Genomic DNA, 14746 nt, shown 5'->3' on the forward strand with positions numbered 1-14746 from the left:
TCTTTAAAGTAACAGGCTGACTTCATAATCCCAGCCACTCCACTTCCCATCCCGCTCCCTGCTAATGCACCTGGGAAAGCAGTGGACGATGGCCCAGTGCTGGGGCCCCTGCACCCTGTGGGAGACCTGAAAGAAGCTCCTGGCTCCTGGCTTCAGCCTGGCCCAGCCCTGGCTGTGTGGCCATTTGAAAAGTGAACTAAGGGGTAGAAGAGATGGGAGCTGAGATGCCTGGGAGACTGAATCGGGGTGGGGGGAGACAAAACCTCAGGCTGGACCCCCAGAAAGCCGCAGGGCACGCACTCCTGGAGCTGGGCACCAAGGACAAGTGGGTTCAGCCAGGAAGAAACAAAGGAGAGGCTATGCCAAGCAAGGGACGGACACGGCCCTGGGCGGGGGACGGTGCAGGCACGGCCCTGGGCGGGGGGATGGTGCAGGCACGGCCCTGGGCGGGGGATGGTGCAGGCACGGCCCTGGGCGGGGGATGGTGCAGGCACGGCCCTGGGCGGGGGGATGGTGCAGGCACGGCCCTGGGCGGGGGACGGTGCAGGCACAGCCCTGGGCGGGGGACGGTGCAGGCACGGCCCTGGGCGGGAGGGATGCCTCGGACATGGCCCCGGGCGGGGGGATGCCTCGGACATGGCCCTGGGTAGGGGGAGTGTAGCCCAGGGAAGGGGAAGGATCAGACCTGCTGGGAAGCCTGAGGCTCGGGAGCAGCTGGGAGGAGCCCTAGAAGGGGGCAGAGAACGTCCCGGGAAACCAGGCGTCCACAAGAACAGCCCAGCGCCCAAGCTCCAGGGAGAGGGCCCAGCCTGCTGAAAGGAAAACCAAGGGGACCGACATGCAGGGTGGAGGTCTTGATGAGGCCGGGAGGCCGGGGACCCGAGAACAGAACATCCCCCCAGCCCACCTGGTGATGCCCTGAGCCCAGCGCTGGGACACGGGCGGCAGCAGCAGGAGGGCGGCTGTGGGAGGGCAGCAGGAAAGCACGGGGCCGCGTGGAAGTCCGGGACCGCCGAGCGTGAACCCACGACTGACGCCCCAGCCCTCCCTGCCCCCTCGGGCAGTGCCTCACAGCACACACACTCAGGGACAGTCACGGGGCAGGTGAATCCACCCGCAGGGAGGCCCCGCCCCCACACGGGGCAGAGCAAGGCACCCAGAACTGTGGGCAGACGGCGGGAAGCGCAGAGCTGCGCTGACATCTAGTGGCTGCAACAGCAGGGCGCGCACCTGAGCAGCCTCCGGCAGCCTCAGACACAGCCGGGATTCCAGAAACCCTGGGAAACCCAAAGCCGGGAAGGAACGCCAGCGCTGCCCATGCGCCAGAGCCCGGCCTGGCACTGGGCCCTCCTGACACAGGCGGAGCCCGCTGCAAGGGAGCCGAGGGGTGGCCTCTCGTGGTGGCATCTGCTAGGGACCACGGCCCAGCTGGCTGGATGCCACGGGGCAGGTGGCACAGGCCAGAGGCCCACTCCCCAGCCCAGGCTACAGGCACCTCCAAGGGCCACCAGTTTCCCCAAACCACACAGCCTCAAGGCCGAGCAGCTGCGATTTAACTCCTGGAGCACCACCTCCCAACCCGTAACCTCAGCTCACCTAACCCTTCCCAACCCCAGGACGCCACGCGAGGACGCGGCTCTGAGCCCACAGAGCCCTGTGTTTTCCTGTCCTCTGAGGCCTTCCCTTCACTCCAGACAGCACAGCTCAGACCTGCTGAGGGACCCACAGGCGGCAGTGCCCCGGGGCCCTGACCTTACTGGACCCTCCCAGAGGACAGTGCTGGCCCCAAGCCACCTGGGCAGCCCCCAAAGAGGGCCCTGGGGCTGGGAGGGACCCCGCTGACCGGGGTGGTCCTGGGGAGAGGGGGCCTGGGACAGGATGCAGGAAGCTGCAGGAGACTCAGCATGGCCACGTGCACAAAGAGCGGTGGGGCGACCCCCGCGTCCCGCACTCAGCAGCCCTCAGCCCGCCGCTACTTCCCTCCGCTGGGCCTCAGCCTGGCTCCTCCTCGGCACGGTGTGTGGAAAACCCATGCCAAGTGGACAGGCGTTTCGGAGCTCCCTCGTGTGAAGGTTGCTGGCCTGCGGGCAAGCTCACACATCCGCTACAGCACCCAGCAGTGCCAATGCCATGGCCGCAGCAGCGTTGACCCCCAGGTGCCAATCACCACAGACCACCTGGGATCGCTGGCCCCAGTGGGGAACCCACGGGCACTGAGGACACGTGCTGGGCCCAGGAGCACACGCCAGGCCTCACAGGCCCATGCACAGGGCAGGGCCCGACCCAGAACAGGAACAACAGGCACCAAAGGGCAGTCAGGGACAGGGACACCCATGTGCCCCCAGATGACCCCTGATGCCTGAGGCTCTGCCCTTGGCTGGGGAGGGAGACCGGGAGGGTCTGCTGCTTCTTTGTCCATCTCACACTGGGCAGCCACAGTGGAGTCCGGTGCGTGCCTCCTGGCCCTGCCTGGGCTGCTTGGGCAGCCAGCCACACGCTAGGATCCTGGTGCATCTGAGGGGTACGGGACGCAGGGGCTGCCCTCCCAGCACACACCCAGCAGCACGGATCTGAAGGAAGGGAACAGCAGTGACCCAGGCGAGGCGGCCCAGCCACGTCTATGAGCAGCGCCAGAGCACGGACACTCAGGGAGTCCACGTGGCTGAGGGAGACATGAGGATCGCTCTGGGCCTCAATGACAGCAACGGCCATGCATGGCACCTGCCAGGGCATCAGGACTACGGCACGAAGGAAGGTCCAGCCTGGCTGCAAACTCCATTCAACCTCTCTGGCTCTGCCTCCCGGAGCCCCGCACCCCAGCCCAGCGACACAGCAGCCAGACGGGCCTTCATTTCCCCAGCCTGGAAACTCCGCCTCCCCCACCAGGACACTCCCAGGCCCAGCAGCACCCTGGGCTGGTCCCCAACTCACGTTCACCCCGAAGTCTGGGGACGTGGAGCTCCAGATGGCACCGATGCTCGCTGCGGCCAGCATGGCCTCCACAGCGTGCGCGCTGTTGGGTAAATAACCTGTGGGGAGGACACGAGTGCTGGGGCAGCGAGCTCCCACAGGCGCATGCCAGGAGCCACGGCAGTGGGGGGGCTGGGGGCTGCTCGTGGACCACACAGGGCACGTGGCCAGCCCCTAACCACCCAGGAGGACTCACCTGCCACTGGCCTGGCTTGTTCCCAGTGCCCCCTCCGTCACTGTGCCCCATGGCCCTGCTCTGGGCCTGGCCTCTTCTCTCTGCACCCCTACTCTCGGGGCTCTGGTCACCTCACTCTCCCAGTGCTTCCATCATTCTCAGCGCCCCCACCTCAGGGTCTTGGCACAGCTGTCCGCTCGGCCTGAACACATCCCCACCTCAGGGCCTTGGCACAGCCGTCGCTTGGCCTGAACACATCCCCACCTCAGGGCCTTGGCACAGCCGTCGCTTGGCCTGAACACATTCCCACACAAGCGGCACCCACTCGACCCCCAGCTCTTCACACACGAAACCTCTCAGAAGCCTTCTCCACGGCCCCCGTGCCAGCCACCTGCCAAACACAGTGCTTTCTCCCTCACCAAACTGACCCTAACTGCACAGGCACAGCCTGCGCCCGCTGCTTAATGTCTGGTTCCCCCGTGAGTGGAGGGACCGGGCCTGTCTCATCTGTCACTCTACCCTGCCCTGCGTGTCGGCTGTTTGCAGGTGGATTGGCTGGCAGAAGTGAGGGCTGCGTGGACAGATGACAGAGGGGCAGAGGGAGAGGGGCAAGGGCGAGGAACACAGGAGTGCAGTCGACGTGAACCTGGGTGGGCGGCACAGGCCCAGGCCTCCGTCCCCGGACACAGACCGTCATGGCAGGAAGCAGGTTGTTCCAAACATTGCAGGGGAAAGCACCTGTGCACAAGGCAACAGGGAGCAGAAGGCCACGGCCAAACGCCTCACCTGGGCACGATGCAGCCCCGAGATAGCCTCTCCCACGCCCCTGCCCCCGCTCGGCCCCAACGACCTGCACTTCCATTTCTCTGGGCTCACAGGCATGGCCCCTGCTAGGCCCCAGCACACAGGGCAGCCCGGGGGATGCACCGGCAACCGGCACGTGGCAGGCTACGACTGTGGTGCCGCGGCTCAGGTTTGGCTGTGTAAGCGGCAGTGTGTCAAAGGTGTCAGGCCCTAGAGCCAGGGATGGCTGGGGGAGGGCAGGGAAAGGGAGCAAGGCCCTTTGGGATCAGGCCCAGTGCTGGCCCCAGCCCTGCTCACCACACCCTGCCCCACAGAGCTCCTGGGCCCCTGCAAACACCTCTATCCCGCTGGCCACTGGGCCTTCGCACGGGCTGCTTCCGCTGCCTGGACCACCCTGTCCCCCACAGCAGGGCTAGCTCCTAAATGAGCCTCCCTTAGTCCACCAACCAGCACTGACTCCGCACCCCTGATGCTCTTGGAACTGTGTCAGGCCCCGGGACAAAGCAGGGAGCGAAACAGCATCCCCGGCTACACACTAGGGTGCTCACCAGTGGTTTTCCGTCGCTGCCTTTGAGGCTTCCCTGTACAGCTAAAGTCCCAGAGGGCTGTGCGGGAGTCTACTGGGCTCCTCCTTATTCCAAAGTCACCTCCCCCTTCCAGCAAGTCATCCCGCCCTGGACTCCACCCCCACACCCTCCCAAGCATCAGAAACACCTACCAGCCACCCGGTCTCCTTTCTTCACCCCCATCTTCCTCATTGCTGCTGCAAACAAAGCCACCTGCTGCCGCAGCTCTTCAAAGGTCACCTTCATGATCTCCTCTCTGCCTTCCCCTGGGAACAGAGGAGGACAGGTCATCGGCAGGGCCACCACGGGAACGCAGGCAGCACACGCATGCAGGCAAGACACGGGCAGCTCTGGTGCCCAGGAGAGGAACTTGGGAGCAGAATTCGCGGTGGAAGACATCCTATCGGGAGGGCTTTTATTATGACAAGACTTGGGTTGTGCGTTGTAATTCTGAAACGAAGACAAAGCCACAAAGACAGGACAGGGCAGCCCTGTGTCCCTACACCTGCTTCCCTAGGTCACCCTGTGTGTAACGGCAGTGCAGCGTCCAAGCTGGGAGGTTGACATGGCCACACCTGCTTCTGACACACTTCCTGTGACCACAGTCGAGGCACAGGACATCTCCAGCAGCACAAAGACCTGCAGTCACCGTCCCGTCCCTGCCACGCCCGGCGACCACCAAGCTCTCCTCTGCAGCCTCCAGTGGGGCTCGGTTGAGCTAAGGCACGCCTCACGGACTCACTCTCTTACTGCGCAGTCCCACTCGGCTCTGGCTTGGTTTTGAGCACTTTTAGGATCCCAAAGGTATTGAAAAATCTCGGAATACAACTTTGACAAGCGCAAGAAAAACACAATAAAATGAACAACCTCACTAGTGACCAAAGAGACAGACACTGCAGCAGTGAGACACCGTTCTCAGGCCACGGATGGTAAGGACGGATGAGGGTGGCATGGTGCCAGCGCCCACGGCAGCCCCCAGGACCCTGGCCTGGGCCTCCCACTCTCCCACAGCCCCTCCCACTCTGCACAGGTAGGTGACACTAGAAATGAGAGTGACTTCTGAGCCTTGGCCAAAAATACACACTGAACCTGCCACGTGGCGCTCTCTAGGGGAAGCCAGCTGCTGCACCAGGACACGGGCAGCCCAGGGGTCCACGTGGTGCGACCCAGCCGTGTGGCACCCCGTTCTGCGCGGGAAGCCCCCAGCCTGTCAGATATGGGGCTGACAGCAAGCCCAGCGCAGGGCTTCCTGAGACCGCCCTGCTGGGCTGCTTCTCAGGGTGTGAGCCTAGAAACCGCGAGACGGGTACTGCCTGCGGTGTTGAGCCACAGCATGAGGTCAAAAACGCAAACAAGGCCGCTGCTGGGACGGTGTGGGAGAACCACCTGCGCGTGCTGCTCTTCCGACCACGCCCCGGATGCACGCTGACCGCCTCCGGTTCTGTAACACACAATCTCCCGCTTCCAGGATGAGCACCCTAATCCCTGTGCTGTGACCCAGGCTTCTTCCCCTTTGCTGACGTACACACCTGCCTGTCACTTCTGCGGCCACCTCCGCCTCCCCTCTCCCAGGTTCCCACCCACACCATTTGCTCTCATCAAGAAGGCTCGGTAACTTGAACTCGGCTCTCCAGAGCTCAAGCATGCAGTGCAGGAAGCTGTCCACCAGCTTTGCCACGAAGGGCTAACGCAGATGGGCTGGCAGCACTGGGTTCAAGTCCCAGCTGCTCCACTTCAATCCAGCTCCCTGCCTAGGAAAGCAGCCAAAGACCGGCCAAGTGCTTGGGCCCCTGAACCCACGTGGGAGAAGGAGACCCAAATGGAATTCTGGTTCCTGGCTTTGGCCTGGCCCAGCCCCAGTTGATGGGGGCAGCTGGGAAGTGAACCAGCAGGTGGACAGTGTATCTATCTACCTCTCTCTCTGCGTCTCCCCCTCCATCGCTTTCCCTTTCAAATAAAAAAATTTTTTTTCAAACAACGCAAGGCCTGAGTTGTGAACACAGAAGGTTCAGCGTCTCCACCATTCGAGTGGGCCTCCCAACAACATCATAAAACATTCCATTTCCAGAATGGGTACAGAGGTTGGCGCCTTGGCATAGTGGGTAAAGCCACCACTTGCAGGGCCAGCGTCCCTATAAGGGTCCTGGTTCAGTCCTGGCTGCTCCACTTCCAATCCAGCTCTCTGCTATGGCCTGGGAAGGCAGTAGAAGATGGCCAAGTCCTTGGGCCCCTGCACGCACATGGGAGACGCAGAGGAAGCTCCTGGCTTCCATCTTCGGGTCAGCACAGCTCTGGCTGTTGTGACCATCTGGGGAGTGAACCAGCAGATGGGAGACCTCTCTCTCTCTCTGCCTCTCTGTAACTCTGCCTTTCAAATAAATAAATCTCTTTAAAAAAAAAAGTGGGTACAGTTCCATTACTCAGAGGCCAACAGCTCACCCACCTAGAGATTTCCGTACGTGAGATGCCTCAAATACTAACAATACTAGATAAAGTCAATGTCACTTTTTAACATCATTACTGTGTAATAAATGTTCAGCTTTAGCAAAAACTCAATCAAGGAGCAAACCACATTAGCTCCTTATTAAGAAAAACCCTAGGGGCTAGAGCTGTGGCGCAGCGGGTTAAAGCCCTGGCCTGAAGCGCCAGCATCCCACATGGGCACCGGTTCTAGTCCCGGCTGCTCCTCTTCCAATCTAGCTCCCTGCTATGACCTGGGAAAGCAGTAGAAGATGGCCCAAGTCCTTGGGCCCCTGCACCCACGTGGGAGACCCAGAAGAAGCTCCTGGCTCCTGGCTTCGATCAGCGCAGCTCCAGCCAGTGTGGCCTTCTGGGGAGTGAACCAGCAGATGGAAGACCTCTCTCCCTCTGTCTCTACCTCCCTCTGTAACTCTTTCAAATAAATAAAATAAATATATTTTTTAAAAGTGTATTTAAACATTTCCTTTATTATATCACCGAAGCTGCTTAACACAGGGCCAGCATTGTGACATGGCTGGTTAGGCTGCTGTCTGCAACACCAGCATCCCATGTGGGCACCGGTTCAAGCCCTAGCTGTTCCACCTTGATCCAGCTCCCTGCTAACGCACTTGGGAAGGCAAAAGATGACCCAAGTATTTGGAACTCCCCTGCACCCATGGATGGAGTTCCAGGCTCTTGGCTGTGGCCTGGCCCAGCTCAGGCCCTTGCAGCCATTTGGGGAATGAAGGCTTCCCTCCTTCTCCTTCTCTCTCTCTCTCTCTCTCTGCTTCTCCTCTGTGTAACTCTTCCAAATAAATAAATAAATCTTACAAAATAAATAAAGGGGCGGGGAGGGAAGGAGGCCAATGAGTAGCGATTCTGGCCACAGTTCCATCACTAACCCAAGCGAGTCCTTAACATTAAGTGTCCCCATTTCTCCCATGACACAGGGCCACACAGCTGAGAACAAAGTCAACAGAAGTCCTCATGGTGTCGGGAGGGCACAGGGCCACCCCCAGGGTGTGTGGGCGGGCCCCCCAGAAGGCGGAACCCCCCCCCGCACACACACACACACACACACACACACACACACGACGCCTGCACGCAGGACTCACTGGCCACGTAGAGGGCGACCCTGTCATTCTCTGTGTGCCGCAGCAGGTTTTCCGCGTAGTTGAGACGACTGCCGCGGAACCACTCGGGGACGTCCGCGATCCCTTTTGACGTGTCCACAACCTGCAGGGGGTGACAGCAAACCAGGAATGTGCACACCTGTGATCGGCATCGTGAAAGAATACAACGATCATGCCACCCAGGAAGCCCAAAGCCCAGCCAGCTCATCCCACACGCTGAACTGGAAACCCGCCCAAAGGCTGCAGCCCCAGCACACAGTTAGGCTTCCCCGGCAACCTCCTCTCTCCACATCGCTCACCAAGCAGCCTACTTAGGGAAGATGAAGGAGACAAAGGAAACACAGCCTGCGGCGCGCCAGGCCCTGCCCTCCCCGGCCAGGCGAGCGCTGGAGCCCCGCCTCTGCTGTCTTCCTCGAGAGCTGGGATTTGTTTTCTTGGCCAAGTGCAGACAGATGAACCTTCCAGGATGGTGTGTCCCCAGGAGACGATCCCAGAGCACAGGGCTCTGAATACAGGCTTCCCTTGCCTCGGGCATGGCTTGATCAGCCATGTAAGAGTTGAAAAGCACTCAGAACTCCAGTTTAAAACAATAATGGAAGCACAAATGGTTTTAAAACTACAGCAACATACACATACTTAACACCATCGAACTATACATGAAATGGTTAAGATGGCAAGTTATATGCTAAGTGTGTTTTATCACAATTAAATATTTTTTAACTTAAAAAAAATACAGCTATGCCCTTCTGCTGAGGACCACGCAAGCTCCCAGGACAGGGCTGGGGCCACACGCGGCAGAGGTCCCGCGGCCCACCCCAGCAAGCGCCAGTTGCGAGGGCCACGGCTCCGCACCACTGCTGTGAGGAAGACAGGACCGTGTCCCCCGAGTTCACGTTCCACCCTGAGACGCAGCCTCACCTCATCATACATGCGTGAGAAGACAAGGCCGCTGAACTTCCAGAACTCCGCCCAGAAGTCGGGATACGACTCCACAGACCAATGGTACAGGTCGTTGTAATTCTCTGCAAACGAAACCAAACGAGACGGCGCGGGGCTCAGGAGGGCCGGGAAGGCAGGCGTGGAGGTCCACTGAGCTGCCCGTGTGAGCCAAGAGCTCTGGGGAGCAGCGTCCCCGAGAGGAGGGGGCTCGGCTCTCACTGAGGCCAACCCACCACGTCCAGTCCCCAGAGGGCCTGGCCACGGGGCGCAGGCCACTGAACTCGGGCTCCGGCCCTGGCCCAGCCCGGAACCAGCTGAGCGACCTTGGCCGAGTGCCCTCAGCCCCTGCAGCACGAGGCTGATGAACGGCGGCCGTCTGGTGGCTGCTCTCAGAACGATGCGAGCACCTGTACGGCGTGGTCAGAACAGGGACACGGCCATGAGGGCACAGGTGGGCTTTGCAGTTGTACCCCACGCGCTGAAGAGAGCTGGGGCGACAGGCTGGCGGGCCCAGAGCTCCTAACCGGCAGCTTGTGACACACGTCCCACGTCAGTACACGGGGCGGGGGAAGGGGCGGCTGGATTGTTTTTTTGACCTCTGAGTTAGGAACACATTCAGACGTCTCAGAATCACAGACCTACAAGAGGTGGTACAGTAACAACGTCCCTCCTCAGAGTTCACACCTGGGCCAAGCACTCCACTCTCCACCTGCACGAACACCCACCCACTGGGACTGGACGGCAGCCCCTTGCCCTCTCTGGACCGTCTCTATCTGGGACGTTCCAGGCAGGAGACGCATCCACGTGCACTCCCAAACACAAAACCAGCAACTGGCTTCATGCACAGCCTCCCGTGGCCACTGGGCTCGGCGAGACATTTAAATACCCCCCCCACCCCACGGCGCGCGCACACTCTTCCCCAGGACTCCGGGAGTAGGCCGCCTTACTCTCCTCACTACAGACCTGCATCAGAGCATAAAAAGCTGCCCCGTCCTTTGCAGCCGCATGGAATTCCGCTGCAACTGGGGCACAGCACACTCAACCAGCCTTCTACGCAGGGCCCCAGGGATGACCCATGCAGGCAGAGGCTGGTGGGGACAAAAAGCCTAACTGCCCTTGCTGACCCCTCGCACTCACGGTGCAGGCTCCCTGATCCTGCCCACTGAGGGCTGGGGCAGGAGGAGGGCGTGGGCGGGCCCCGGCAGCAGGGCCGGGTGTGGACACTCGGAGGATGCCCTCCTCAGCTGTAGAAACACCAGAGGCCCGGCCAGAGCGCGCGGGAGGCAGCAGGTGCAGCAGGAAGGAAGATCACGCCACGTGCACGGGAGCCGGCTCCCAGGGCAGCCGGCCAGGATCACGGAACAGAGTGCAGCTGCCTTGGCATGGCCCGGAGCAGGGATGCCAGTGCCGCCATGGGAGCCACGGAGTGGGCTGAGCAAGCACGCACGAGAAACGCCAGGGATGGCGAGGCTGGGAGCCCAGGCCGGCACCGACTCGAGGGACCTGGCCTGGCCTGCTCAGGAAGACACTCTGCTGCTCCCTCCTGGGAAATCGCTGCCTGGAGGGGACCACGGCCCCTCCCACGAGAGTGGAGCAGTTGCCCTGGGCTGCAGGGTCAGGACGGATGACCTGACTGAGACCCTGGGCTCTGCCCCTCTGGGGACTGACCTCGTCTGCTTCCCCTCCCTGAGCTCAGCGCTGTCACCTGTCACACGGGGACAGGCTGCTGTGCAGACTGCGAGGACCCCTGGTTACAAGGCACAGGCTCCGGAGGTCAGCCGTCCTGGGTCACAGGTGCCTCTGACTGGGCGCCTCGGACGCACCCTTCCCTTTCTCTGGCCAAACTTTCTTCCTCCAGGAAAGGAGGAGAATGACACAGAGCATGCCCGAAGGGGTTGGCCGTCAGCATCACCCAGAGGGCCTGCAGGAATGCCTCATGGGAGGACGCCCGAGCACACGCAAGGCTGAGACCCGGACGCAGGGAGTGAGGAGGAGGAGTCTGTTCACCTCTCGCCCTGGGAGAGGAGCCCCTCTCTCCCAGCGCCCCAGCCACAGACCCCGCCTCCAGCTGACAGAAGATGAGCACGGGCACAAGGCCCCTCCAAGGCCCAAGACAACAGCGTGTCCTCCATCAGCACCCTGAGGGAGAGGTGGTCAGCTCCGGGAATCCAGGGAACAAACGCGCAGAGCCGCCTGCGGAGGACAGCGGTGTGGGCCTACAGCCAGGCCGTCATCCAGTACCAGGCTTCACACAAGCGGTAGGCCGGCCTGTGGGCCTCTGCTCTCATGCCCCCGCCTGAACTCACACCCTGCCACCCAGCAGCCCACACTGCACACTGGCTTTACCTGTCCCCTCCTGGTCCCCGCCGCCCTCCGGGCTTCCACCCCTTCCTCTCTCCACCTGTGAGATGTCGGCCCACCTACACCTTCAATTCTCAGCTAAAGATTCGGCCAGCAACCTTCCTTTTTAAAAAAAAAGACATGCGGAAGCCAGCAGCCGAAAGCTCCATCCCAATCTCCTCGCAGGTACGCTGGCAGGAAGCTGGATAGGAAAGAGAGTAGCCGGGACTGGAACTGGGCACTCCAATACGGGATGTGGGCCTCCCAAGCAGTGGCTGCACCACTGGCCCTCACTCAGTTCTTGGGACAGCGTTCTCTGCTAACCCCAGCGCTCCACGGGGTACTCAGGACGCGGACACCAACCTGCAGCGTCCTCCCCACGCCCGGCGTTGGCTGGCAGCACCGTCTTGGCCCGAGCCTCCCGCTAACCACGCCGGGGCTGTCTCAGAGCAGGGGCCAAGCCTCGTGTGCTGGCAAGCTCCACCCCAGCTGCTCGCAGACAGCTGATCTGCGCTGTGGCACACAGGCCACTCGGCACAGTCCTTCCAAAAGGCATGTCCTTTGAAGCCGGGGCCACCTCCCTGCCCCCTGGCTACAGAGGCCTGCTCCTCACGGCACGTCCTTGCAGGAGGCCTCGCGTCACGCAGGTGCACGCCACTCCCGAGCCTGCAAGGGGACCGGGGGAAGCAAGGACAGGACAAAGCAACGTTCCCCAGCGGTGGAAAGGGGGAACGCGTAGCTCCCGAGACACAGGCACAGAAGCCTCCTGGTCTGCGAGCCGGGCTCACGGAGGGCGGCCAGGGCAGCAAAGGTCCCTCCCTCCAGGCCTGCCTTGCTCTCTGTGTGCACCCTCTACGCCAGCTGTGAGCGACCCACAGTTGGGGACATGTTCACGGACACAGCCGCTGTCTCTCAGCAATGAGAGTGCTCACCAGCCATGAAACGGCAAGGCCGGTCCACGTGCGCCTGGCGGAGGACAGAAGGTGGCACTTGAGTGGGGTCGGCCGCGGGAGAGGAGAGGCGGGTGGAGTGAGAGGAGGACGAAGGGCAGAAACAGCTCACACCCCACCCGTCCGGGGCAGGGGGCAGACCCCACACCGCAGGGTATCTGTTGAAGCTGGAAGGCTTGCTTTTCACGGTGGTCTCCCAACTTTTAAATGCAAGCAACTCAGGGCCGGCGCTGTGGCACAGCGGGTAAAGCCGCCGCCTGCAGTGCCAGCATCCCATATAGGCACCGGTTCAAGTCCCAGCTACTCCACTTCTGATCCAGCTCTCTGCTGTGGCCTGGGAAAGCAGAAGATAAGCACAGTGCTTGGGCCCCTGCACCCGCGTGGGACACCTGGAAGAAGCTCCTGGCTCCGGATCAGCACAGCTCCGGTCATCTGGGGAGTGAACCAGGGGATGTAAGACCTCTCTCTCTGCCTCTCTGTAACTCTGCCTTTCAAATAAATAAACCTTTAAAAAAATAAAATCAATGCAAGCAACTCAACAGTGTGTCTAGGGATCAGCTCGGACCCCGGGCCACCAGTCCGAGAGCCTGGCAGGAGGAAGCCGGGCAGGCCAGGGCTGCCAGTGTGCACTCTGCCACCTGCAGACCAGGCGCAGCGCCAGGCCACCCCAGGGTGCCCTCCTACCCACCGATGACTGACTACAGATGAGGAAGCAGAGGCCCGGGGGACACTACACTTGTTCCTAAGCGGAGGGGAAGGGGCAGAGCCAGTTCCAACCCCAGGTGCTCAGATTCCAGACTCCTCTCACCACGTCCCACCCAGGAAGGGGGTGCTGCCCACCTCACGGGGCTGCCCTTCAGGGAAACTGGCAAAGCACCAGGGCAGACAAGAGTAGGAGACGGGTACCCTATCACTGCTGGCAGGGGAGACAGACACGCAGTTAAGAGGAGGGGCACAGCAGGAGGTGACACCCCCCCTCCCGAGACACATGGCCTCCTGGGCCTTCCTGTTCACCCCCATCCAACCACCCAACCTGAGACCACTCAAACATCCAGCTCCCATGGGAGGGAGGGAGCTGGGTTTGCCAAGGGAAGGGACACTGGGCCGGGGTGGGGATGGGGTGCGTGCCTGGAGCTGCCAGGTGCCAGTCGGTTGGTCAACAGGAACCACTGAGAGTCTCTGAGCCGGCAGCGACTAAGCCACACGCCACACCTGCGCCTGCAAATCTCGGTGGCACGGCCGGAGGCAGCAAAGCAGGAAGCAGGAAACCAATGGTTAAGGAGGAGGAAAGCCCCGGGGCTGGCAGGGAAGGGAACCAGGCCGCTGAGCCGGCCTCCCTCCCGGGCAGGGCAGGGGGCTCGGCCGCTTCTGGGAGGGAGACCTCCCCAGAGAGACACGCGGCTGAGGGCGGGGGCGCTCAAAGCCTGGACGAGCAGAAAACCCCTGAGGATGCCGGGCAGCAGGGTGGAGCCCTCGGAGCCAGCACATGGGTGGCCCTCGCCCCGACCCGAGGCCTCCGCGCCCCCTCCGGACGGACAGGCGTGCGCCACGGGGCCGGACGCTGGCTCAAGCGGTCCTTGCCCAGGGCCAACCCCAGTAACAGGAGGGCGCCCCGGGCCACCCCTCCGGGCCCCCGGAACTGCTGATGGACACGCGTCAGAGGCTCTCCGGACTGAGAACCCCGGCTTGGAGGCTGGGACCCCATGAGCACGGCCAAGGACTCGACGGCCATCCAAGGGGTGGCCCTCGCCGGGGGGGGGGGGGCGCCGGCGTGAGCTGGGCGCCCCCTACGCCCCCGAGAGAAGAGCCCCCGGGTCAAGCGGCCCCCGCGACCCCACAGCGGGAAAACGGACACCCGGGACCCCGACGGCGACGCCAGCAGCGGGGGGCGCGCCTCACCCAGCGCCAGGCCGCAGGCGGCGCGCGCGACCGCCCGGAAGCGGTCCATCTGCGTGCTCCTCTTGCTGTCGGGCTCCCACATCACCCGGCACTCCATGATCTCCTCACGCCCGGCCCGCGGCTCCTTGGACATGGCTGCGGCGGCCGGGGCGGCGGCGGCGCCGGGCAGGGGGCGGCGGGGCCGGGCCGGGCAGGGGGCGGCGGCGGCGGCGGCGGCGGCGGCGGGGCCGGGGCGGCGCGGGGCGCGGGGCGCGGGGCGCGGGGCGCGGGGCGCGGGGCGCGGGGCGCGGGGCGCGGGGCGCGGGGCGCGGGGCGCGGAGCCGGCGGCGCTGACGGCGGGGAGCGCGCGACTGAGGCGGCGCCGCCGCCGCCTCCCGCGGGACACCCGGGCGCCCAGCCCCGCGCACGCCCCGCCCTCCGCGCGCGCCCCGCCCCGTCGCGTGTAACCCTCCGCCGGCCGCGCGGCGCAAAGAGTGCTCGCCGCGGTGGCGGGGGGGGGGGGGTGCGCGT

General features: G+C 63.0%; 1 protein-coding gene across 4 annotated transcripts in view; it reads right to left on the bottom strand.

Annotated features, from left to right (window-relative positions):
* Positions 1-14441, bottom strand: part of AACS (acetoacetyl-CoA synthetase) — a 41882-nt gene extending 27441 nt beyond the window's left edge. The window contains exons 1-5 of one of the 4 annotated variants that reach the window (XM_051838785.2): positions 14237-14437; positions 9027-9130; positions 8091-8211; positions 4668-4781; positions 2932-3029 (exon numbers count right to left, since the gene is read on the bottom strand). In XM_051838785.2, coding sequence (XP_051694745.2) covers positions 2932-3029; positions 4668-4781; positions 8091-8211; positions 9027-9130; positions 14237-14369 — 570 coding nt within the window. In that variant the 5' untranslated portion in view covers positions 14370-14437. Of the gene's footprint in view, positions 1-2931; positions 3030-4667; positions 4782-8090; positions 8212-9026; positions 9131-12319; positions 12342-14236 lie in introns of those variants that run through there. The other 3 variants (XM_070065723.1, XM_070065725.1, XM_070065724.1) reach the window with 3 other exon arrangements.
* Between the last annotated feature and the right edge of the window lie 305 nt (positions 14442-14746).

This window comes from Oryctolagus cuniculus, chromosome 21, assembly GCF_964237555.1.
Source record: "Oryctolagus cuniculus chromosome 21, mOryCun1.1, whole genome shotgun sequence".
Classification (NCBI taxonomy): Eukaryota; Metazoa; Chordata; class Mammalia; order Lagomorpha; family Leporidae; genus Oryctolagus; species Oryctolagus cuniculus.